We start from the raw sequence: 27,539 nt of genomic DNA on the forward strand, positions 1-27,539 counted from the left end.
ATTGGAGAATATATTTCTGTATTTCTGGAAATTATCATTAAAAGGCTTCTGTTTCTGAAAGACTCCTTCATTCATCTCAAAAATGTTTCGTGAAATATGTATAACAATTACATGGTATCAAAAACCACATTATATTCTTCCATTACCGTGTCAAAAACATTTTTTTTTTCTGTCCACAGAGTCCTTAAAAGATTTTCAGGCTTCTGATATTCATTTACTTAAATAAACTATATAAATAAACTATATAAATAAGTATATATACTATATGCTACTATGCATACTATAGTATATATGTACTATATATACATATATAGTATATATGTACTATATACATAGTACATACTGTGTATATATATTATATAAAAACACAGCATTCACAAGGGTATTACATATATGGAAATTGTTTATATTTTGAAGTGATAAAAAATTATATGTGCTCTCCATTATTTTGAAAGTAGGCTATGTTATCTATCCTAAAGCTTTCCATTTTGTAAACAGAAAGTAATCAGACCTTATGTCTTGTTTCCTCTAGCAAGTACACTATTTACTTCACAATATTTGATACAACAATTTTATTAATATTGGGAGAAAAGAAAAAAAGGATTTACTTCTGAAAGGTTTTATCAGTGAGGCCTGAGTAGTTGAGGGAGTGAATATTCTAAAACTCTATAGATCAGTATTTTCTTCTTAAATTACTGAAAAAAAAAAAAATCATTCAAAGCCTCCAGAAAGAGGTGAAAAAAAGAGTTCATAATAATTTGTTAGATAATCCATAATAATTTCTTGCCCAGTGACTGCTACAGTTGAAATACTCAACCAAGCCATAGGATAAAAAATCATTTTAAATCTGTTTGAAAGGTTTCAGCTAAGTTTTAATGAGTACCTAAGTAGAAAAATCATTACCTAATCTACAGTTGTATCAAAAGATGAATGACATAAGTCTTGGAGCCAAAAATTTGTTTCATAGAATCATAGAATGCCGAAGGTTGGAAGGGACCTCAGAGGTCATCGAGTCCAACCCCCCTGCTCACACAGGGTCACCTAGAACACGTGGCACAGGGCTGCATCCAAGCGGGTTTTAAAGATCTCCAAAGAAGGAGACTCCACAACCTCTCTGGGCAACCTGTTTAGATCTGTTTATTATAGTGATGACAGGTTGACTTTCTGTCTAGACTGGTAGTGTTCTTAAACAATACTGCTACAGTCACAGAAACTAAGTAAAAGTATTTAATCACATAAACTAAAAGTGTGGGGCAGGAGCTCAAAATCTCTTTGGCAAGAAAAATTTATGGAAACAATAAAATGAAATCCATTTATAGGACAAGGAAAACATGAATAAAATTCAAATTGAACTGTGAATGCCTTATAAATATTTAAATATACAATTGTAAATCAGGACCTAGAGAAAGTCAAAGCAACTTTTGCATGAATTAACAAACCAGAACTAAAGACAAAACTGATACTTAAAATATTGTACTGCTCATGAAAAAAGATATTACATCTAGTAACATCTAATTCTTTATAAATTATGCAAATTTTTACAGTTGAAAACCCATTACTCTAATATCTTTCACAACGCAGTGTAGTACGGAAACTTCTATTCTCTGATGGATTTCATCATTCCCAATGTGTACCCCAAATGGAACATAAGAATAAATTGCCTGACCAAAATAAAGTCATACCTTTTGCCCTACATATACATTTTTATTATTTTGCAGTATTCATAGCAATTCCAAGCACTCTTTTTGGGGCTGGACCTAAGCTTCAAGCTGTGTTTCATAGACTCCAACGTCTAGCTTTTGATCTTTCCAAAATAAAACTGCAAATGCAAAATTTTCCATGAATTCAAGGTGGATCCTTGGCAAGTAGTTTAAAATCAGGTAAAATGAATATCATTAAATGTATTAAAGGTAAATATTATATAGGCTTTTTTACTGTTCCCCAGAGTAAAGGCTTATGATCATTCTTGAGAGTGGAATACCAGGATAGACGATCTCAAGAAACATACTGGCAACAAATGTTGCCCAGTTACCTCTAAAAGGAAACTTCCACTCTGAAATGGCAGCCAAGATAACTATTCTTGAAGAAATTAATTAGACTTTTTTTTTATGTGGAAATAATTCATAATCTACATACTCTTGGCAAAAGTAACCAGAATAAAACGCTAATATAAACAGAAATCTTCCTGAGACAACTTGCCAACTGAATATAAGAAGCAAAATAATTGTTGGTTGATGGTAGTTGTGTGTTAAGTGTGTGCTTTAAAAATAATTAATTTTCATGAAGTCTGGAGTGAAGTACTTTAGAAAAAATTTTTGTGAGATTAAACCTAACTATAGTAGACAATAAATGAATCTTGTGCAAAATTTGTTTCCCACACCAATCATGGGCCATAGAAAACTACCAGTTTTCCTGAACTATTGCAGTAATAAAGGAACTAAGTTTACAGCTACAATTCCCAGAATAGCGCACACCCTTGAATTTAAAACTTACATGCAAATTATTTTGCTTCTTTATTGTTTAGCTTCTATTACTCATTTTGTGTGATAATTACACAAAAATTTTGAAAATAAAAACTCAGTAATTATACAGTTTGTGATAAGATTAGTCAAGAGAGATGAAGCATATTAAAAAAAAAATGTTATTTGCCATGCATGGGCTCTAGATTTATCTTTCTTAAACAAATTTATATTTTCTTAAACATTTTAATTATCTTTTTGCAACAATAACTATTTTTTCACATTCATGTTTTAATTTTTGATCTATTTAATTTGTGTTTTAATTTTGATATTTTTAAAAACACATTTCAAGTTAATAGAATTTTTTTTTCCAACATGCCAAACTAAATTTCACAAATATTCCAAAAGCCAAATTGATTTGGAAAGCTCATGAATGTCTGTAGAGGGGAAAGTCACTCTCATCATTCATGCCTTTCTAGACAAAATCCAGGTGGTTTTCCTTCTTTACTGTCATTCAATCTTTATATACATATCTTTAAATATACACTTTGCTCTACAAACCTAAATTAGGTTAGTTAGTACAAACTATCACCTCTGATAAATGAATATCAACTCAAACACATGACATATGTGTTTGATAAAAAAGATGATAAACTTTTTTTCCTGGCTGCAGAAACCTGTGATAAGTATGAGCACTCAAGCTGTTCAGGTGAGTTCTTTAGAACAAAATCTGTACTGTGCTGTGACTATAGCAGGACTAGAATAAATTACAGCTGTTTAAGGCCCATTTACTCTCACTCATTTTCTGTCTGGTAGCTCATAGAGCCAACAGTAGTTTATCATTTACAGCATTTGTTATGCTGCTTTATAAATATTCCATAGTAATTGCTTGTAAGAAGAATCAACAGTTGTTAAGATATCTGGTTAAATCAGGTTCTTCCCAGGTTACAGAGAACACTTATAAATTGTTTTGTAAACTACCACATATAAACATGGGCACAGGAAAATTTTTCTACGTGCATATTAAAAAGTAATAACATGTATACTTATACTTTTCCTCTTCTGAAGTACTCCCTGAAAACAAAAGTTCAATGCAAGAGGTGATTTTTTTTTTTTCATTTCATTGTAGTTTGATGGACAGCTACAACATACAGCCCAAGCACATGTCACTAAGTGCCTGACTAAGATTAATTTTATCATACCATTATTCATTTGCAGTAGTAATTTACCTGGAGTGAAAAGGCCACCTGCCTAAGAAATGCCAACTGGAAGTGATGGCATGTGTTTTATATTAAAAAAATGTTTGTGGTGCCAAAAGCATTTGTGGAATTTTAAATATTATTTGGTAAGTGTCCTTGCAGCTTCTTGACTGCTGGAAGATTTCAAAAAAATGTCCACCATCTTTAAAGAAATTCTATTTATTTTAATATTTATTTATTATGAAACATTAACATTAGCATCCCAGATAAAAAGGTGTATGTATACATAGTAAATATATATATTTCTGTTCACACTGGCATACTGATTAAATTTGTTCTTAAAATGTGAATGCATACATTTACATCATAGATTTTATAAATAATATGTACCTGTGTTTGTGGGAGTGTATGCTGCAATGTAGCTACCTGCAAAATACTTTGTCTGCACTCCATATTTACTGCTCGTTAAAATGGCAAAAATGTACATTCTTCAGAAGAAAAAAGTCATTCCTGTAGGGACTTATAATAAATTTAAGTGTTACTGAATCATACAGTGGTACAAGAACAAAGTAACAAAGAGCTCTAAAATTGCCCATGAGGTGCATATAAACAAAGCCCAATGTACCAGTCCTTAGCTTTCTTGCAGATATATTACACACTTCATCAGAAAGGAGAATAAACAGTGAATAGCACTGCAAGTATTGTTATTTTTTTCATACCAAAACACTGAAAAGTAGCACAGAACAAAATTTTCCTATATTTCCTTAGTTACAAACTCCAGCTTTTCTAAGGATACAGAGCATAATGTCTGTCCCTTTATTCAGCCAATATATGTACTGAATACAGAAATACACAGTAAGTAAAAAATAGTGCTGATATCTTAAGTTCAGTAAAAGACAAGGGAGAATTAAGGTTAACTTCATGGTGATTGTTTAATACTGTAATTCTTCTGAGCAAATATTTGTTCCCTAGAAATTTAAGTGCTGAAAAACTGGCAACTGTAACATTAACAAAAACAATCAAACACAGTTGGTACAATCTTGTGTTCTATGACAAGAAACAAGGAAATTTAAGTAGTTCATCCATCACTACTAAGCAAATAAAGTAGAGTCTTTTAACTTTCAATGCAACTTCAGTAAATGACAGTATTGGTTACTTTATCGGAACTGACCTTTCTTGGTTTTTGCTTTTGTCTCATTTTTGTTCTTTATAGTCTGTGTCCTCCCCTGTCTTCTTTTTACAGTTATAAAGCCATAGTAATTGACAAAGAAAATTGCTTTAGACTATAATTCTTCTGTAGTAAGAATCTCTCCAGAGATTGGTAACTGGGGATGAACAAGATTTTTATCCTACTTAGTTCCATCCTGCTGTTATTGATATGGACAAAATGTCATTTTACAAGACTGCAATCTTTCTCAATTAAATACGAGACAAACAGCCAAATGAAGGTGTGTCCCATATGCCTCAAGAGTCACTTTCATTCTTGAAAATAAGGGTCCAGAGAGCGTGTAGATCTGTACTTGATTTAATGTGACTTATGAGCAGTATCACTTATTTCAGTCAGACAGCAAACATTGGCTTGAAAACATGGAAGGTTAGAATAATTTTATAATGCTTATAATATAATTTGGACTTCAAAAGCTGAATAGAAGCATGATTTAATCAGTTCAAATATCCAAAAAATAGAGGGGGAATGATGAAAAGGACAGGGACAGCTATAACTTTCTGAGACTCTGAAAAAAAAAGGCAAGGAAATGTTTTATTGAAGCTAGTATTTTAAAAGCAACATCTGACATTATTCCTTTAATAAAGCTTGTTGCATTTTTTACTCTATTTACAACCAATCTGAGATATAGCCATCCAATCATAAAATACTGACAGACCTTTTATTTTTTTTTCCAAATATCGCAGCGAAAGGCATATTTAATTTAATTTAATTTAATTTAATTTAATTTAATTTAATTTAATTTAATTTTACATTGTAAAAGTTGTATGATTTGTGCCCATACAAAGTATGCAGAAAATGAGCACTAAACGAGCACCGGTAAATGAAATTATGCAGTTATGTATATGTTGCAAGCACACAAAGAGACCTAATTGTGCTCTGTTTTTTTTGTTTGTTTGTTTGTTTTTTTAATTAATTAATTTATTTATTTTTAGTTAGTTCTTTTCCAAGTAAGTCAGTCTCCTTGACCCAAAACCATAACGAGCCTTCCAAATTTGTATCCTAAACTGAGATAATTGTGATACATTCTTTATTTCTCTGATTCCATTATCTAGGTGGGAAAAAAAAAACTTTCTTTTCATTGTATTATCATAAAAAAATCCATACTTCCTCAAAATTTTGTGGAGGGTTGTTCAGGAATATGAAATGACAGCAGTCAGCCATCTATCATATGTATTGAGCATGAAAATGTTTCCTAAGGTCTTTTGCCACATGTGTGTTCTAGATTTAGCACCAATTTAAGAGAAACAACAATATAATTTTCCTCAATTTTTGTAAAATGTTACAGATGGGGAAGTCGATAGCTTTTCTTCTCTGTTCTAGTACTACATTGCATTGGTATGGTAGCTATAAAGTAAACATAGACAAAGAACAATATTGGGTTAGCTGTAACAAAATACCTCTAGCAGAATTAAAAAATAAGGACTTGGTTACAAGGACTGGAATAAATAAGTTCTGTATGATGACTTCACATGGAAAAAAAAAAAAAAAAAAAAAAAGAGAGAGAAAGAGAAGGTTGAGAGTAGAAGGATGAGAGGGAATCTGATCAATATGTATAAACACCTGAAGAGTGAATGTAGGGAGAAAGGGGCCAAACTCTTCTCAGTTGTAGCCAATGATAGGACAAGGTATAATGGGTATAAGTTGAAACACAGGAAGTTCCATCTGCATGTGAGGAAGGACTTCTTCACTCTGAGAATGGCAGAACCCTGAAACAGGCTGCCCAGTTTGGTTGTGGAGTCTCCTTCTCTGGAGATCTTCCAAACTCCCCTGGATGCCACCCTGTGCAATGTCTAGCTTTCCGTCCTTGAGCAGCAAGTTTGGACGTTTGGAGGTCCCTTCTGACCTTAATCGTTCTGTGACTCTGTGATTCTGTGTGTGATTACTTATAAATAAAATATATATCCTTAAAATGTTTTGGGATATAATCTTGACCCCACATATGTCAAAAGAAAAGGATCCTTATTACAATAATATAATGTCATTTCAGACTAAGCTTTGTATATAATTTGGCAACTTCCTTCATTTTTCCTCTGCTTTGTGTTCTTGTATTCTTTGAAATTAGTTCATCAAATGCTATAACATGTAAGCTGTAACCTAAGTAATCTATGAACAATAACCGGAAAATCATTTTTCTTTTTGGTTTTCAGTCTTATGCAGTGATGCTTATTCAAAGATACTATCTTCTTGGTGTGCATTTCTCAATACATAGATGAGTTGTGTCAGTTTTTCCCTAATGGTTAAATGAATTATGTGAACATATACATCTGAACTGTGAAGCTGATGATTTTTTAAGACTATTTAATAATCTTATCCCCGATTTTTAAATCAGAAGACTTGCTGTTCTGTCCCAACTCCAGTCTGGAATTCCACTGGGAGCCCAAGAACACAATTAAATAGTGCACACTGAGTTCTTATTTTGATCTTGCATCAAGGAATTACAAAGTTGAGCACCTGGACTTGAGAAGTGACTCACACTAGTCACTCACTAGAAGTGACATAACTATCCACTAATAGTTTTTGCCAGTATTCACCGTAGACTATTTCTGAATCTGTTTGAAATTTATACTTAAAAGATACCCATCTGGCCCACTTATAAAATCTATTCCAGTGCTGAAGCATATTGCTTTCTGCATATTGCGTACACTGTCCATTTTGTAAGTTAAGCACAATTATTGCAGCTAATGTAAAGCACTATTATTGGAGATTATTCAAAGAAAGAAGCTTTGAAGGGAATGTCTTTATTAGCTAAAAGAAACCCTTTGGACTGAACACAGTAGGATGTTCAGCTTAGTAATATTGCATCTGCAGACCAGTATTTCTACTACAGAAAACAAAAAATTGCAGACCAGTAAGTATTCCTACTACAGATAACAAATAATTGATTTGAGAATAGTTTATGTGACACTTTTTTACCTTTTTTTTTGCATAAGCCAGCATGTTTTGCAGATGTATCTGTTGCTCAGAAGTCTATTTTATATATTTGTACAGAATTATATCAATCTATTTTATCTCTTGCTCTGCAGCAAATATTCAACAAATGGGTTGAGGAATGATGATATGCAAAATCATGGAAAAATCCTTCATCAGACTTTGGCAGTGGCATTCACAATGATGACCTGAATGCCCAAGGATACTTAATTATTAAATGCAGGAGAATTAGCCTTCAATTTAGGAATTCTAAAAAGTGAGCACACTGAGCACTGTGACACTAAAATGAGGAGCCATGCAAGGTAGAAACAGGTGAAATCACTGCCTCTTATGTTATTATGTCACCACTGTATCTACAAGCCTCTGAAAGATGAAATGAAACCAGAAGTAACACAAGGAAACCCAAAATTCTGTATTTTCAAAGAGGTCACATATAGATCCCAGCATTCTGCATCACTGTATCTGCTGTGTAAGTGTGTACCTTCTTAGGTAGTAGACACAGAATTAAATGCTTGTTACTGGGCATATACTTAACTACCTCATCTATCTTTAGCTATCCAGAATTTGGACATTTGGTTTAAATTATTTGTTAGACTTCCTTTGCAGGTAACAGTGAAACAAAGAGTCTCAGCAGTTGTTGCCAGTATTCATCAAAATATTTCTGAATCTGGAATGTAACAGAATCGATCAGTATTCAACCCAATTCAAATTACATGGAAAGAACTGTCCTGCAGATATTCTCTCCTTACAACAAAAGAAATAGCCCTAATTATATGTCTGTTCACAATACTTTGTACTCCTCATTTAATAACTCAACTCTCAGCATTTTCCCCTCACTTACTTTTGTAAATGAAATTCTTTTTCATGTGGACACTTAAGAGAAAAATGTGTGCAATTTTTTGAAGACCACTCAAAGGAAACAGCTAGCGCTTATATTTGGAAGTCATTTCTTAAATTATCTATGGCATTTTTATTCCTTACAGTTTAGATGAAGTGGGCATAACAGCCTCTTCTAAGTAGCCTATTGTACTCTGAATTCTAAGAACTTGTTTTGATGGAACAAATACTATCTTATTGGGTATAGTCTGAAGAAGGATTTTTCCATTGCACACTATAGACCTGATTTTGCAGTGTATTTAAGTGCCATTGGTAGGTAGGCTTCTCCAATCCTGATGTTATGCATAAACTGAAGTGTGATGCTGAATCATTTCTGTGATTTTATATGACTGTTATTCTTTATTTGATGAGTGAGAATGAGGCAAGTGGCAAAGTTGTGTGGCCAATGCAAAAAAATACTGTGAATCCTTCATCTACACTTAGTCTTAATCTAATAGAGAATAGAGCCAGGCACTGTGAAACTTTGCTTTCCCGTCTAAGGACTTTATTGCTAGCGCACAGATGTCTAGAAGAGAGAGATGGTAGCACATTTCTGTGATGATTGTTCTGAAATAAAAAAAGCCAATTGAGAAATGTAAAAATGGCAAAGATGGTCTATCTCTTCTCATTTCTCAAATATGCTTCAGAAAGGCAAAGGTCATGATTTTCTGATGAGCTTTATTCAGTTATATGGATCAGTAAAAAAGGTGATTACAATGTACAGTCAACTGAATGGTATGCTGTTTTGTATTGTTTATTTTTTAACTCATTGTCTATAGGATATGTAAATGTGAAAGGGGAAAGGCATTGCACACACTTAAAGATGAGGAAAACTATTCTATTTACTGCAGCAAAGATTGGTGTGCTCAGGAGGGCAGCATTTCCAACAAATATGATAAAGTTTCACATAAATTGCCAACTCCTCTAAATATCTTTTAAAAAGTCCTTAATTCTGTTTGTTCTCTTGGGAGCTCCTCTGTTAAACACAAAATATGAAAGTGGAAATGAACTTAGCTTTTTTAAATCAGAGTATAGATAATTTTTGTTAGAGACTCTTACAAATTTTCATGTCAATAATGTCAGGGAAATGGACCACATTTGTCATATTCATTTCTTTCATTTATATTAATGAGTAGTTAAGATAATGCCTTTCTTTTTCCCTTTCAGTTACTAAGATGGTTACAATAACAGATAACATTATTTAGCTTGAGGCAAGTATAAAATTTTGCCAAATATTTAAAAGAAATTAAGACATCTTGAAGCACAAAAACCTTCACAGGTTTATGAAAGTTGAGAATTTGACTTCTGTCTAATCCTGTTTAATTTCAGTGAGATACTAAATTGTTAACCATATAGTTAAAGGGCACAGATGAGCCACTGAGAGGAATTCATTTACAGGCCATTAAACAAACAACAAAAAATGTAACAGCATTTTTTGCCTTAAATTTTTATTACTTAAATTTTTGTCCAACACCTGTGAAATTAATGTCTCCTCAAAGTAGCAGCATGGTAGGAATGAGGATGACCTTATAATTATGTGAAATACCACTGAAACCACAAAAGAAAATTTCATTGCTTCAAATATACCTGTGAGGGAAAACATATCTTTCAGTAATGCTGCAACTTCTTACAAAGAAAAAAAAAAAGGAAAAAGAACAAAATTCTTTACTGCTCTCGTTAGAAAGGGATTTAAAATATAATTTGTCTAGATTAATTCATATTAGATGTAACAAACATAGAAACATAGAAAATATTTTTATATAGTTAGTTATGTATTTTATTAATTTCATGTTTATTATTGAGAGTCATCAGTCTTTTCTTCAGTAGCACAATGTGCTTCATAATGTAATGACTTGAATGGCCCTATTAGCTTTAGAATTATTGATCTCAAATTCTCTATTAGATCTTTCATATGTAAACTCATAATGAGTTCTTATTATCAGGTTTCTTTTTGTCATTTTATCATTTTTAAATAAATATTTTTTTTCAATATTATGTACATTTTATACACATGCAATCACATTTTTTATGCTTATGGAAATAGAAAGAGGAATTATGTAACAGGTTATCACTTCAGGTAAAACAGGGGGTTGAAAAATCTTCATTGAAAACATCCTTATTTAACCTTATTTTTTGACGAGACAAATTTACTGACCCTCTTTGTTTGTTTGTTTGATTAATTGGTATTAAATAGAGGTAAAGGTATTTCTGAGTACATTTCACAAATGTATTCATACTGATCTTAATCAGACACTATCAAATTATAAATACATCCATGTGATGAAAGGGACAAGATAGCACAAAACTGTTTTAATTATGTACAATATGGAGATTAAAGAGTCCCATGGAAGGAAATCCACTTTTTGTAATATAGTTTTCCATAATAGCAATGCTGACTTGATTGTGTATGTTTTGTTTCCTCTAGGCTGTACTTTGGCGGTACAAGTTTTCTCAGCTCAAAGGTTCTTCAGATGATGGGAAGAGCAAAATCAAATTTTTGTTCCAAAACCTAGATACTAAGCAAATTGAAGCAAAGGTAAAAACAACACATTCCTTTTATTATTTAGACAGTAGGCATTCAAAGCAATTATCCAAGCTGGTAGAAAAAAGACAAGTAAGTCAAGGAATTTCCTGAAAACTTGTGGATTGGTGTGTGAAGTTAAATGTTTGACTAGCAAATAAAACTGACAGAACTGTTGAATTATTTAATTGAATTGTTTGGATTTTTGGTAGCTTATTGTACTTTTAAAAGATGTAATCACATCCAAAATAAACAAACAAACAAAAAGCTTTCTAGATGTGGTGTTAAGCATATTTGCCAACTCACTTCTTTGATAAAAATGTCTGAGAGTGCGAATGCCCTTCCAATCTGTACTCGTATCTTGGTATTTGTAGTTAACAAAGGAAGTACTGTAAAATATATCCTTAGGTCTGTATGCAGACAAAAAAAGTGAGACTCTAAGATATATTTTTATTTCTTAGAGTAAAAAGGTCTGGAATAAACACTTATTCTCTTTACTTTTCGATAAAGCTTTGTGTCTGTGTCAAATTCAAAATCAAAAACGACTGTTTTCAGTTGTGCTTTTGATTACAGTTAAGTTATGAGAAAAAGTCACCAAAGAGATATTTATGACTAATTTGACTTAAGTCTCTTGAGAATACGGCATTTACTATAACAGTATTTGTGAGGAAAAGTCATCTTTCCAGAACTTTGATAATTGGAGCTGAATTTGATATTTTTGATTAGAAATTTGATATTTTTGAATAGAATCCCAGAGTTTGTATAAACAAAATTTTGTTTTTGTCCACCTTTTAAGCCTCACTTTTGATGAAGAATTTGCTCTGTTAGGTTTCTTGTCTGTGACAGAGCCAAAATTGATGGATGAATGTAATAACAGTAGGCTTCTGGGAAAAAAAAAAAAAAAAGAAAAGAAAATAAATGATTAATTAATTTGTGGTTAAAAATATATTGTATCTTTGTACTCTAAAACTCTGGTGTTAGCTGCATAATAATGTGTGTGAGTGAAATGCATTATATTGAGGGAAGATGTGAGATAAATTAGTTCATGAACATCAATCAGGTATTTTTTCCCTTTCTGCATATCACTTTGATTTGTATTTTTTTTCCACTTAAAAGCTATTTAATTGATTTTTGAATTTTATACATACTACATTAAAATTATGTAAACGCTCCCATTAAATCAACAGCAATGAAGAGTAATGGAAGGTCCTTTTCCATACCTTTATGTTTTACTACCTTGCAAAGATAATTTTTTATTATTTCCTTTTCAATTGTTTTAGTAGTACACAATTTCTTTTCTTTCCCAATGAGACACCATAGCTTGACAGTTGACTGTCATGAGGAATATTTTCTATTAAGCAAACAACTGGAAATTTTTATCATGCTTCTGAGCACAGCTGCAAGGTGAAACTGATCATGACTTTCATGTTATCTGTCTCCATTTCCTTATGTTAACACAAGATTTTACAAGTAGCAATTAATGATGCAGTATTTTTTTCAGAATTTACTTAGCAGTTCAAGAATGTGACAATGCTTCTATTTTCAATAAACTTAAAATACATTTTAATATACTTAGCACAATGCATAGTACAAAATCTACATTTTGAAGAAGTATCATAGTTTTCATCATTTTTTAAATTATATTTTTAATTCCTTTTGAGACATCCTTGTACCTTTATGGTACCGATTGTTGTTCTCACTCACACTGAATACCACTTCATTTCTAACAGATTTTTCTCAGCTTTTGATGAAGGTAGAGACTGTATCCCCTACCATATGCATGCAGAAAATTATAAAAATTTATTAGCATCCATATTAATGTGCTGTTGCATTTCCAAATTGCTTCCCTTTAATATGAGTTTAGACTTCCTTACTGATCAAATCTGAAATAAGCATTTATTACTTTTATTTAATTTTCTTCATTGAAACATATAAATTACAAAATGATCAATGAATGTCTTACCAGGTTGTCTTTGGAAGGTGCTGTTGCACTCACATACTGTTGCACTATTCCAAATTGTTTATATATGACATGTGTTGCTTAATCTAAGAAATAAAGATAACCTTGAATATAAAAAGAATTTTAATTACTTTGAAGTTGTATTTTTTCACCTTGGTCAGTTTAAAATTATTTCGGTGATCTCTATCAGTATATACTGAGCCTTTCATGTGTTTAAAGTACTGTTCAGCGTGAGAGAAGGTGGTAGCCTTTTTATTTTTAGATATTACTAGCACTGGATACCTAGAGATATCTCTATTTTTGGAACTCTCTAGTCATCAAGAAATGTTAATCAGATTTTCAGAAATGCTTATAAAGCCAGATTTCATGCATACTCTATGCAGCCTTCATTTGGAATCAGATGATAGGGATATTCTAAAACATCTGCTAGAGGCTGTGATGAATATTCATAGCTATAGCTCTCATCACCTGTTAAATGCCACTCTGTACTGTAGGCGGCTTGGGGACGCACTGTCTTAAGGGTTGCATAGGGCAACACTTTTTAGGAAAGATAATTTTCTTGGCTCTCCCAGATATGTTATACGAAGAGTAGCCAGAGTATAATGAAATGAAAGTTCACAGCCTGAACTCTCTAAATCTGAGGACTATTGCCCAACATATTAGATCTCTTCACTGTTGCATTTCGTCACAGTAATGAGGAAGCAGGGCCCTACAGATAATTTTGATAAGTCTTAATTTAATCAGCAGAACTGAGATTACATTTTTCCCCTTCATCATTAATATCATTACACTATATGCCAACACAGCTATAGTGTATGCATGCATGATTTGAGACTCATGTTCTTGTCTCCCAGGCCTGTTTTTCTCTGAGTTTCAGATATAACACTGAGTTGATACGTTAATGCATTTGAGGCACCATAATTCAGTTATACTCTGCAAATAGGAGATGACCCAGTCACAGATGGTAATTAAAAAGAAAAAAAAAAAAAAAAAATGCTGGTTTCATTATACACTTCTTTCCCATAAAAATACAAGTTAGATCAAAATTTAAATGTTCTCTTTCTTCCTTTGTGTGCAGTACTGCTTATCTTCTCATGATGCTGTCCCTTAAGTGCGTGACTGTTATGCTGTTTTTGTGCAAGAATATCCTTTAGATATTCTTATTTATGTTATCTAGAGAATGAAGAATATCAGTGTGATCTAAATGTCGATTTGATTCAAAATCTTCCATGAAATTGTTAATATTCTATAAATACATTCAGAGCTGTAGGTTGGTATTACCTAGGAAAAATTGAATAGTTATGCAGAAGCATTTAAATATTAGCTATACTATCTTCAAGTATGCCCAAAATCTCCCTTGTATTCCAGTGGAATATACAGAATTACTACTAATAATGTTAAAAGAATCAAAGAAAAATGCTATCTGAGAGAAAATGTAGAACTATATCCTTTCATCAAAGTCAGTCTTGCTTTCTCCATATTTTTGGAAAAGCAGACTTGGCACCAGAGTTTATATTCTAAAGTAGTGATAAATATTCCTTCCTAATATTCCTAATAATCCTAATATTTTTTATAGTGTTATCAAAGATTTTAACAGAACACTTCATGCCCGACTTAGCAAAATTCAAAATGACATGTTCAGAGATACACAATGTTCTATGGTTTGTTATAGCCTTACCAGATATGCTACTTTTCAGTTTTAAAGTCACCTAACATATTTAAACATTTGACTAATTTTCCCAGATATTCTGAAAATACTGTTTAATTTTCTACAGAGACTTTATAGTGATGCTTTTATTTGGTCTCTCTATAAATATTTTTATGTGTCTTTATAGACTTTAGCAATTCTGCTGAGCATTAATTGCCATAGGTCATGCTAGTGGGTTTAAGGTAGGATGCCTGAATGCAACCACCGAACTTTGAAAAACTCCAAGGCAAGCCTAAGTGATTTTGGAGGAGAAAAAGTCTTAGGACAACATTAATCACTGATACCCCTTCGAGGCTCCAATCTCTAGGCTATTTCCCAGCTGTCACTCAGCAGGAGATATTACACAAATTTGTCCAGTCAAGACAGAATTTTTCTGTCTGAAAGCTGCAAAATAGAGCTGTCAGTTTGGGAGAACATGGAGTTTATGTGACCCTCTGCTTCATTCTTACCGTATTTCTGGATTTCATTGCGGGGAAAAAAAAAAAAAAAAAAAAAAAAAGGGATCAAGGGATCAGAGATTATTCCTCTTACGTAAAACAGAAAGGAATTAATTTATGGACCTTAGTCCATATAGTAGGTCTATTTACCTACTCAGAGTGCCCAGTATTCTTCAATTAGAGTTGGCAATTTTTGGACTGTTGCAATGGAAGCTCCTTTTATCCTTTTCTGCCCCAAATGCAGATTATCTTCAATTTACAAGTGATTCTGTTTCAGTGTTTATATGCGCTAAATCTCAGAGTATACATATAAAATCGCTACTGGTTTCCTTCTTGCATGGAATTTTCTTTTGTTTTTTTTATAAGAAAAAATGCACAAATAAATATTTTCTGTAAACTAAGAATTTCAGTGTTTCTTTAGAATTAGGAGGATCTGATACCTAGTAAAATAGAAGAGCAGTGAGCTTTCATAACTGAACTGAGAGAAAAAAAAAAAAAAAGCTTACATCTGAGCACAATAAAAGAAAGCTTTTTTTTTTTTTTTTTCTTACATGGCGACAGGATAATAAAAAATAGATTCTGTCTATGATTTTCGTTTTCTGAACTTTCAGAGTTTTTTCATCATACTAGCTTTTGTTCGCAGGTTAGCTGAAACCTTGGTTAAGGGTTACAAAACAGCTGAATACATATATCAGTATATCAGGGTGAAGATCCAGTCATACCTTTGGTCATTTAAATACTGAGAACAAAATAGGGCTATTAGTAAAGGAAGAAGTATAACTCTTCCTTAATTAAATTAAAATAAATTTTAATTTAATTCTTTTTTTTTTTTGATTTTTTTTTCTGTGAACTTCCCACTACCCTTTGATTTTAGGGTATCAGCTTTAAATGTATTTTAGGTATACATCTGTAGGTTTCATAAAGATTGATAGCTCAATTGCAGTGACAGCACTCAGTTCAGATTTCTGAACTACATGTTTGTTATTCAAATTTTAGTTTTTCCACATCTTGCACATGAGTTATTTTCATATCTAGACCAAATCAGAGACAGATATTTTTGCATATCAGCAGTTTGCATGTGGATGAAAGAAAATATGTTTTTGGCAATTTCTTGAATATATTTTATATATGTGATAATAACTGCTTTTTTGATCTTGTTTTCTTTTTCTTGTCAATCCAGATTTTGTTTTGGAAAGTTAGTGTAAATCTCAATGTCTTCTATTCTCTGTATTATTTCTCTCATAACATTTTACTGACATAGATTTTCCTTAGCATAAACTGTGAATGTTCAGGTTAATACTTTTGAAACATCTAATATGGTGACAGCAATGTTGACTGATGGTAGTTTGGTCAAGAGATACTTTGCAAAGACAATTGAAGAATAGAAGGGACACTGATATACTTAGAAGACTAGAATTTAAATAATGTTCAGACAGCAGTCTAAAAATTGAAATAAATAATAGATAGCAGTCTAATAATTGAAATAAATTTGGTACTTATGCATGAACAAGTAGATGTGGTTTATGTTTGCATTTCTTTTTCTTTTTTGCATTCATATCAACATTTTCCCTACAGATAGTAATCCTAATGTCTTGAAAGCTTTTTCAAGGCCTCCTCATTTGCTTAAACCTAAATTCGAAGAAAGTTTTGAAATATGTAATACCCTGGAGGTTGGAAACATAGTTAGACAAGCAATTGATTAATGACGTACCAAAGTAATTGGATATGGGTAGGCATACACAAGGGCTTGTTGGTTCTTCTCTATCTGCAGGCAGTAGTGCATATTGGGAGGTAAACATGCATGTTCTTCAGACACATGGAGAACATTGTCTCTCAGCAGCTATGAACATGAACTCTTATCTGTTCTTTAAGCTCCACCAGGAAAGTGCTGTTCTTTATGGGTTGCATTCCCATAGATTAAGCTCATGCGAGATCAGCTGCAGTCATTAATCAGGCCTGGATGTGCTCAGCACATACAGTCTGTGTTTCATATTACCTTCATTTCCAGTTACAACATGAATGGTGTTCAGAGTAGCAGAAAAGTATGTGGCCATATGTTGTAATACCACTCTTCTTTCAGTGCACCTCTAATTCTGGTGAAAGTGATATGATTTACAAAAGCATTGAGACTTCTGCCTTGCACAGTCAGGATACAAATCATCAGCTTTTTAAATCTGCTTCACAGAATTGGTTATTTTGATTAGCTGATGAGTGGAACAAAAAAAAGGAAAAAAAAATCTTAAACAGGCTGACATTACTCAGAGCCTTTATTTAAATCTCACTGACTGTGTGTATTGAGTTAAATTCAGTTTCTAATTAGAGGTCCCTATTTCATTCAGCAGAAATTGTGTCAATGTGCATATAAAAATTTGCTTCACCCGTTGTCTAAAAATGAAATTATCCTTAAACAGATATTTTAAATGGGTAAAGATAGCAGATGTGTGAAACTTTGCCCAAGCCTTCTTTCTTGAGAACTGATAGTCAGGGGATTTAAAGAAGCTCCTGGACAATTAAAGCTTCCTTTCTGAGCATGTCCTAAGGACATTGGCTGATGTTGTAATAGATTTGCACGGAACTCTACTCATTTGCTACATCAATGTATACTATCTACGTTTAACCTTCTGCTTTCCAGTAGTTGTTTGCACTTGCACATAAAAGTTTTGTAAATGTCTCCATGAGTTACTTAAAATGTTCTCTTCTAGGAAACCTCAGGAGATAGAAAATTGCAGATTAAGATAATCTGAAGATGGTCAGCAATTTTTGTGTATTTATAGAGTTATGAGTACTTTGCAAGCGAACAAGCAAAACTCATGGCGTTAGATAACCTGCAAATACAAATGTTGGACAAAAAGACAAATAGAATACATCACAGACATGCTGTTATTATCTTAATCTTACAGTACACACACGTACAAATGTAGGCAATGTATAAATGCAGTGAAGACAGCAAGTTTGCGCTGCAACCCAACATACGTATGTATTCATGTAACTCATCTTTCCAGTACAGAAAATGTTTATTAAATCAAAATATTTTTTAATTTAGATCAAAACAACATCAAAAAGTCATACTGAACAAAACCTAAAGAAGACCATAATCCCTGTGATTTGCTTGGCCAGATACGATCAATTAAACAAAAAAATATATTTGTAAAAACACAGGGCGTATTATTTCCTTCCTGTTAGTGTTCAAAAGCATCACAGCTACTAGTCTAATAGCATATTGAAGAGATATGAAGAAATGTAAATTAAAGGAAAACAAACTTTCTTTAAAATGTTGCTAGTATGTTTAAAACCCAAAGTTAGTTCCTATTTTTGGTCTTATAGCAGTAAGACTCTAAATGAAAATTGAGCTAGAATATGTGTGATAGTGTGTGTAATAGTAGCCTAGTAGCCCCAAGACATATTTGAATAACATCTTTATTTATTTTTTTTTTTAAAACTAAAGAGTCAGAATAAGCAAATAATAGCTATGAGTACAGAATGAAGTGACAGATAAATGTAACATGTGGAACTCAACATTGCTGATCTTTTCAAAGATGCTGAATAAAAAGCCCAAAGATATGTATACTAATATGGTGTATTCATTCCCTTTTCGTACACATCAGTCTGTTAACAGTGCCATATTTGCATGACAGCATGACAGGAAAAAGCTATTATATGGTATTGACTTTCCTGACCCTTCATCAGATAATATTTCTGTGGAGGCATTTAACTCAGAACTTGATTTATATTCTTCATACAACTATTTATTGAATGGGGAGAGCTCAACATCCAACTTACTGTAATAGAGAATTATCAGGCAGATATCAGGCAAAAGTATATCAAATTATTAAAATTGCTTCTATTTGAATCTGTTCATTTTATGGAATTACTTTAGTAGAGTTTTTGTTTGCTTGTTTGTTTGTTTGTTTCATGTTTAAGCTTTTTATTTTCACTTCCAGGAGCTGGAATTCTCCAACCTGTTTGCAGTCCTTCACTGTATCCACTCATTCTTTGCAGCCAAAGTGGCTTGTTTGGACCCTTTGTTTGTTGGCAGTCAAGCCACAGCTTCCGCTGCTCCCACAACTTCTGGTACTGGCAAATCAAAGTATACTACTTGACATCTCACGTCACAACACTGCCACTTAACAGCAAGACATAACAATGTATATATTCATGAGATCGAGACTTTTGGTGAACCGTGCACATGGAAACCAATCTTTGGAGGCAAGACATGTTGCAGAATAAATGGTCACATGGGATCATAAATTCATCTCTGTTCTGCAAGACATCAGTAAATCCTCCTAGCCAAAACTTCAGAATAGGATGGATATGCTTTTAGTATGATTTGTACTTTCATAGTGCTTTAAGCAACACTGGAAGCAAAAGAGTAAATGATGCAGTGAAGCACTTTGGTATTTAATAAATTTTCAAATTGCTGTAATAATATACAAATAGAATTGTCATTTTCCTGTTTTCAGATGTTTTTATATGACAATATACTAAACCCTAAGTATGAACTTAATACCTTACCACTATATTATAAATGACATGAGCAAGCAACAAGCGTATGGTGAAAAGGAGATGAGCATGAAAAGGCATTTGTGCAAGTATCTCCTTAAATAAGAAAGCACTTTAAGCACTGTTGTATATCCATACTTGTGTCTGTACATTGAGTCATGCTGCTGTTTTTTATTTTGTTCTTTTATCCTAATAGTAACAATGCCAAGGTATAGCCATATTGGACTGACATATTAAAAAATCCCATAAATAAGTCCTTCCTCACATAAAAATAGATGTGATATGAATTTAATTTAATTTTAAACATAAATTAACTACAGGTGTGTAACATTTCTTGTTCATTATTTCCTGCCTTTTTGTTTTATTTTGTTTTGTTTTGTAGAGAATTAAAATCTGTAAGTCTAGTAGGCTTTGTTCACAAGGGTTAATTTTTGAATTTGTTGCAGACGCAGGCTATCTAATGCGTTATTTCCATGTATGATCTTGATTTCACATCAAAAACACAATCTCTCTTCCACTCAGGCTCTCAGCAAAATAGACATTAAACATTATACTTGAAAAAGGATTCCACCCTTTGAATTCTTAATGATTTCCTTTTTGGTTATTATTTTTAGTTATTGTTAGTAAAAGATAGGAACAAATTAAGTAACTTTTAAAACTGTACTTGGTGACAGAATGCATAATATCTTTGAATAAGTAAAATTTTACATCACTGGACCACCACTATTAGTTCAAAAGTCTCATTTAATAATGAAATCTGTGATAGTTGCAGATTTTAAATTAAATTTTATTTGAAAATCATTTTGGAGAATAATTCAATTTTGGGCTAATTTTCACACATTAGTGGACATGGATACATGTGATATAGCTGAAATGATGCAAAAATTTGCTTTTTTTGAAAGATGGGACAAGAGAAATTTAAAAATTATAAGAACTATTGGTGCATAACATGTGCATAACATTTTAAATAGTGTTTTGGAAGTGTTATGTTCACTATCTTCAAATAAAAACTTCCTGTATATTTTTTGTTTTGACTTGTTATAGAAACATGTAGCAGGTTAGGCTTATGGATACAATCTGCCTGGTGTAGCAGAAAGACTAAATGTATCTCATCCTTTTCAATATAATAAAAGAATTATAAGTGAATAGAGAAATTCAAGGGAAAGCATTTTCAGAAGGAAGCATTACAGAAAGTACGACGAGGACAAAAATTGAATGAAACATAGGGACAAAACACGGCCCTGTCCCTTTGCTTTGCATTAGGGACAGGGCCTAATGTGAAATGTGGCCTTGAGTTATAACTGATTCTAGTTTCAAATAATCTGAAAAATATAATTTCTGGGAACTCCTTTTTTTATTTTTTTCAAATGACTTGAGGTACATGCTTGCTTCTTGCCATGTGGGTTACACGGTTGCCCAAGTCGTTTCAATGCTGAGTAAGATGACATTGTGCTATGAGCATCATCAAAGTCCAGTATATTCACAGTCAGTATGTATTGTGTGTGCGAGTGCATTTTTATGAATCCTTTATAAATAAGGGAGTCAAATCCTGGTTTCTGAATGCCATTCAATACTGCCATGGCTGTCAGTGTGATAGGATTTGTTCCTGAGAGATTATAAACCCCACATGTTTTAAATCTAAAATTGCAATGGTCTCAGGATGATAGCTAAGGCATTTCCCTTGTCAAGAAAGCATATACTGGAAACACAAATTGTGACACAGATGTGACAACACTGAAGAGAAAAGCCCCATATCTGCTAATAGAAGTTCTCCTTCTCTGTGCTCTGAAATTGGCTCCTTCCTTTTAACACCCTGCATTCAAATATCACTATGTTAGCTTGTGTTAAGACCTAAAGAAACATACCTATGGTATAAACAGAATCTGAAACTAAGCCAATTGAATATTTTGGGTTCTGGTGAAACCCAGGTCATACCATGTGCACAACTGTACCACTGTAACTGAGAGCTGTCTTAAGTGGTATTGTTTAATGTACTTAAATATGAAAGTAGCATATTCTTCAAACAACAGAAGCTATGTCATTGCAAGCTGCTGTAGACTGAGGGATTTCATTATATGAAAATGAAAAATTAAGTGAATGGCACTTTGCTGAGAATTGAACTAATCAAATAATTCCAGAGGACCTGGACTCCACCAGGGTGTACTAGAGATCTGTGTTACATATTCTGCCTGTAGAACTGCTATATACATCTATGAGAATTTTTTTACTAGTATTAAGTGCAGAATATTTAAGAGACAGTAGCCTGTAAATTGGTGCTGTGATTTGTTTTGTTTGATTCTTTTAAAAACAAAAACAAACCCTCTGTATTTCCAAGAGCTAAACTGATGGGGCTTGATCAATAGTTTTAGACTTAGAGGATTAAAGAGGCATTATAGGAGGCATTATAAGAGCATATGGTAGGATAACCTTGGCTGCAGCTGTGTGTTGGTTTATTCATCCAGCAGGGTTCTGGGCACTGAATTCATAGAATATTGAGTGATGATTCTGCCAACCAAGCTTGCCCTCGTAAAGGAGGTTAGTAGAAAACTCAGTCAAGAGACAAGGAGGGCAAATTTCGAGTTATAGATAATCCTGAAATAGTGAAATATAATTTTCAGATATATTTAATGACTATATTTTTCATTTAAATACACACAGAATATTTGCCTTTAAAGAATAGTGAGTTTCATATACATATGTCAAATGGCAGACTTTATGTTGCAGTCTTTCGTTTGGTAATGAAATAATAAACACTAAAAAGAAAGAAATAATGAACACTATTATTTTGTAAGCTGATACAGCCCAGTGATTATGAAGGTAAACACCATTATAATGAACTGTGAACTATGATTTTCCTTTGAAACTCTGTGAACAGACGAAATTAACTATTTTAACCCAAAAAATGCAAACCAGCTGAAATAAAATAAACCCATAAATAACCCATAAAATAAAATGTAATTTGTTCTATTTATGCCATTATATTGTTCCTTAAATAAGTTTACTAAAAAAAAAAATCTTTATACATGTAGACAGATAGTACTGTGCTTATTAAAATCATGTTAAATAGTATACCAATAATATATACTCCCAGTTATAACTAAATATATTTAAGTTTACTTACTTTGCTTTATGATTAAATTTTAGATGATCTGACTTTCACAGCACTAACCATAAACTAGGCTATCATGGTGGCATAATTTTGTTATAAAAGTGTTTCAAATTTGAAGATACCTTATTCTCGATTTCATCAGTGAAGGAGTTAATATGCTTCATTTCCTATGTCTGTTTAAAAATATAGTTACAAATTTTCAAAAGAACTTTGTATTCCAGTAGCATGAGAGCACCTTTAAAATAAAAATTGGGAGTTTTTAAGTATTGGTCATTTTATTCTGTTAATTAAGGAAAAAGTGAAGTTTGTGGACACCTGTTGTAAGTGGGACACTTATGATGATCAAGTTCTTTAAGATTTGCTACTCAAACTAGAATTCATAAGAATATAAAATAATAATAAACAGTACCAACATGTTTTCAGATTAAATTAATGACAAATATTCCATTCAAAATTAGATGTTGATCTCAAAGAAATTATTTATTTATTTTTTATGCTTTGACAGACACAGCTAAACACATGGGTAGATAGTTGTACATGCTGCAGCCTGCTATTTTAAATATGATTTAGTTTATTCAATGCCTTAAGATGTATCTTACATCAATCAAGATATTTAAAGGCTGAAGATTTTGTGAATGTACAGATTTTGACTTTTAAAATTCAGTAGTAGCGACACATCTATATCCCTACATGTCCATATCCTATAGTACTCCCTTTGCCTAAAGCAAAGATTAGTCTTCATTCTTTTTACAGCTATTCCAAGGAACTCTTTCAAAAATGTTTATGGACTAACATTAAACATTAATCATTGTATCACACTCTCCATTTCTCTACAAGGTCTACAATCTGTAAAAGCATAATCCCTGTAAAAAAAATAAGCTGATTTTAAAATGCTTGGGACTGCTATGAGTCTTACTTTGCAATCACACCTCTAATTCATTTGTATCACTGTCGTTTTTATTCCCTCTCTAGTTTCTAGGACAGTTAGAGTGACTGTCTTAGTAAATGAAATTACTAAATGACTAAATCAGAGCTTAAGGTTCTCAGCAGGAACCTTCAAGGCAGGACCATTATTTAGATTGAATTGTGCTGTGAAGGTGGGCATCTTCTCTCTCCAATAACTGGAGAGGTGCTGCTGCATTAGCAGCTATGTTTGCATCAGAAAGTGCTTTTGAAGTAAAACCCTGTATGTTGCCAATCACGGCAACACTGCAATTGGCATGTTGCCAATCATATTCATATTACAGAGCAGCCTTGGAGTATGTGAACCTGGATTTTTAGGATGACACGAAACCAAAAGCATATCCAATGAGTCCCACCTCCCAGTGGGCACTCAGTCATTGCAGTCAGGCTAGCTGAAAGAGAAAACCCTCCAAAATGCTGGTGGTGATGTTGTCAGCCCTGTGTACTGTTTTTTTCCTTTGGTGCATCCTACATGCTTGTAGGATCCCTAATAAACTGAGCTTGCCAGTTGGGCCACCCAGAGTTTAAGGGCTGAAGCTGAATGGAGTAACCACTCAGTAACCTGGTTCTGGAAAGGGTCGGAGTGAGTCTTTCATGCAGAAAGACTAGATGAAGGCTGATGGATAATCCCAGGGAGGTTATCCCGCATAACCCTTTTCCTGCCTGATAATGTGGAAGAACATCACCACAAAAAATGCTAGCATGTGCTTGTCAGTCCTCACCACACTATGTCTTTCTCCCCATCTATCACAAATACCTTTTTGTGCATATTCACTCTTATGTTCCCATAGGTACCACCCCTGTGCCTGTCTTTGCTCAGACAAGCAGCAAAACTCAACTCCCTCAGCCTGTAAGGCAGCCTACAAACCTCCAATACTGTTAGGGCATAACAAGCATAATAGCCAGCATCCCTTACCAGAACAGTGCTCAAGGGTGCAATTAGTGTTAAGATTAAAGGGAATAAAGACATACCTAAGTTTTAATGCTTTCCTGATTAAAAAAGTTTTTAAGTGCACTTTTAGTATCTCCTTGGAATAGGGTATGTAAGATCAACTGCATTATATACCCTTTATAATATTTGTCCATTTTTAAGAAAATTATCTGAGGCAGCAGTTCACATGCTATTGGAATTGGGGGGGGGGGGGGGGGGAGATAGAAAAAAAAAGAAGAAATTTCTATTTGGATCCTGTATATTATTGCAGTACAGTAGTTTTTTCTTGGACATAGTAAAACCTAATCAATGTCCCCTCCTGTAATATACATACCTTCCACTTTCAGTATTTTTGTCCAAAGGAATCCCAACTTTATATCGTAGAAAGTATTGTATTATTCAGTATATACTAATATATAATACATGATGTGTATCTATATGTGTGTGAGTGTATATATATTAGTATATACTAAAAGATGATATTCAGTATATATCAATAAGTTATATATTAGGCATAAAAATCTGTGAAAATTTATGGTTAAAAATAATCTTATAATATTATACAGAAAAAATATGTATATTAGCTGAAGAAATGGCTATTTTTGCAGCAGATGCACAATATGGATATACAATAATACATTGATGAACTTTAGCTCAATTATTGTTTCACGTTTATTTTGAATTTTCAGTTGTTTTATCCCTTAGCATATTTGAAATATGTGTCATAAATTTTAATTTGTTATGGAGGAAAAAAGACTGAACAAATGTTAAAGAAAGTGCTATATATTTTATAAATATTAAAAGTTTAAGAAAAGCTTTTCAAATTATTTATTTCATTTTCAGTTATAATTTTGTGGTTGTTTGTAATATGTATTTGTGACAAACATAAGCCACTTAGTTGTTTAAGCTCATTAATGTACCACTAATAAAACACTATCTCCTGTTTTGTTTTTGTTATGTTTTGTTTTGTTTCTTTTTGTAAAGGAACATAACAAAAATAATAGTAAATAAATAATTTTTTAAACTAATCTTTTGTATTCGGTCAGTGTATGAGTTTTTGTATTGTTGAAAGTCAGTCTGAGGTATTAAGGAAAAAAAAATAAAAGGGGGGGGCAGGGCTAAAGTTATTTCCCAGCACTAAGTTCATCTGATCATTTAAACGAAACCATCACAACTCCATTCTATTATGATCATCTCCACAAAGAAAATCACTCACCTAAAATCTGGCTGGTATTCTGGAAACCTCTGTCTCTTTCTAATGGCTATTAAGCTCATCTTTAGCAACCAGATTATTTTATCATTGACATTTAAATGCTTAAAGAGGGATGCAGTGAGCCTGGGACTGGCATTGCAGTTGCTTGAACATATTTTTTGGTACATAATTACAATACTTAAAAACTTGAAAATAGTCTTGAAACTGCCGGAGCAAAATAAATTTGTAGAAGGACTGGCAAAATAAATTTGTAGAAGGACTAGCTTGTATGAAGTGACCAGAAGCAGATCTGCTTGCATGGCAATTTCAGTTCAAATTTGTTTGTCTTTTTCCCTGGCTGAGGGAAGAAATGCTTAAGAATAGGAGTGATGAGCCCCTGATTTTATTTAAAGCATTATTTTATAGCACATTTCCATTTTTTCAGTCTTTAGGATGATGGTTTGCAGTGCACTGTCTTTGTCACTTCTTTCCTGCTTCCAGAGGGGAGATAAGAGTTCAGATCCATTCTGAAGTGTTGCTGCCATCTCTGTCCCAAGCCCTACCAGGACAGCCCTGGCCAAGAGTCCACCCTTCCTCTGTACAGTGGAAGTCTACATTGCTGGTCAAATCTTTCAGCTGGTTGAACATTTTGACCTCTTCAGAAGGAGGAAAAATGTGTTTCATGTAAATACAAATGTAATGAATATTTTGTATTGAGAAAATCCTTGATCCTCATGTCTTGATGCCATTCAGTTAACCTATCTGACATCACTGTTTCTTGTGTCTCAAGACAGGATTTTTTTCCTGATTCAATGAAAAAAAATACAGGCAAGAGAATTTTTTTTTTTTTTTTAAAAAAAAAAAAGAGGTCAAGAGAGCATTAGAAAATTTCAAGTTTAGAAAAATCTTGGAAGAAAATGTATTCCAAATGTACAGCTGTGCTATCACAGCTACCCTTGTCACTTAAAAGGGAATTATATTTTCTCCAAGAAACATGAACTCACACAAAACTTATTTTTATTCTGTAAGCAGACATTTTCTTGAGTATTACCATTCATGCAATAACATCTTTTCCTTCTTCTCCACAGTTTTTGACCTCATATGGAAATTAATGTTATCAAAGTTTCTTAACATGCCATCCTGGAATATGTTCATGATGCTTCTGTTCCATGATTATTTGCTCTTCACACCCTGCAGTAATTTATTCTTCCATCATGTAAAATGAATTGCAATTCATTTACCTGTGCATTAATCAATAAAAGTTAACATAGTATAATAGTCACATCTCATCTCTGATTTACTTAAAGAGTTCCCTAATGTTTGTTTTCCAGTAATTTAGCATTATTATTCTTATATTTGCTTATGTTTACTTAGCAACAGATGGTTTTAATTTTAAAATATTTTTCTTTTTTTTTTTTTTTCCATTTAAAGGTCAACAGTTCGTATAAATAGAGAACTAAATACTTAATTTCCTTATCACAGAAAAAAAAAAAAAAAAGTTCTCTGTGGTGCTATGGTTAATATTTCT

The 27,539-nt window shown here is 32.6% G+C and overlaps 1 protein-coding gene across 1 annotated transcript in view; it reads left to right on the forward strand.

The window, feature by feature from the left end:
- The window catches only part of SNTG1 (syntrophin gamma 1), a 137,015-nt gene extending 112,503 nt beyond the window's left edge, over positions 1-24,512 (forward strand). Inside the window, exons 16-17 of the mRNA XM_026045924.1 lie at positions 11,116-11,226; positions 19,258-24,512. Of these exons, the coding sequence (XP_025901709.1) occupies positions 11,116-11,226; positions 19,258-19,416 (270 nt within the window). The 3' untranslated portion in view covers positions 19,417-24,512. The remainder of the gene's footprint in view (positions 1-11,115; positions 11,227-19,257) is intronic.
- Positions 24,513-27,539: the final 3,027 nt, after the last annotated feature.

This window comes from Nothoprocta perdicaria, unplaced genomic scaffold (assembly GCF_003342845.1).
Source record: "Nothoprocta perdicaria isolate Ctin4 unplaced genomic scaffold, notPer1 scaffold_417, whole genome shotgun sequence".
Lineage (NCBI taxonomy): Eukaryota > Metazoa > Chordata > Aves > Tinamiformes > Tinamidae > Nothoprocta > Nothoprocta perdicaria.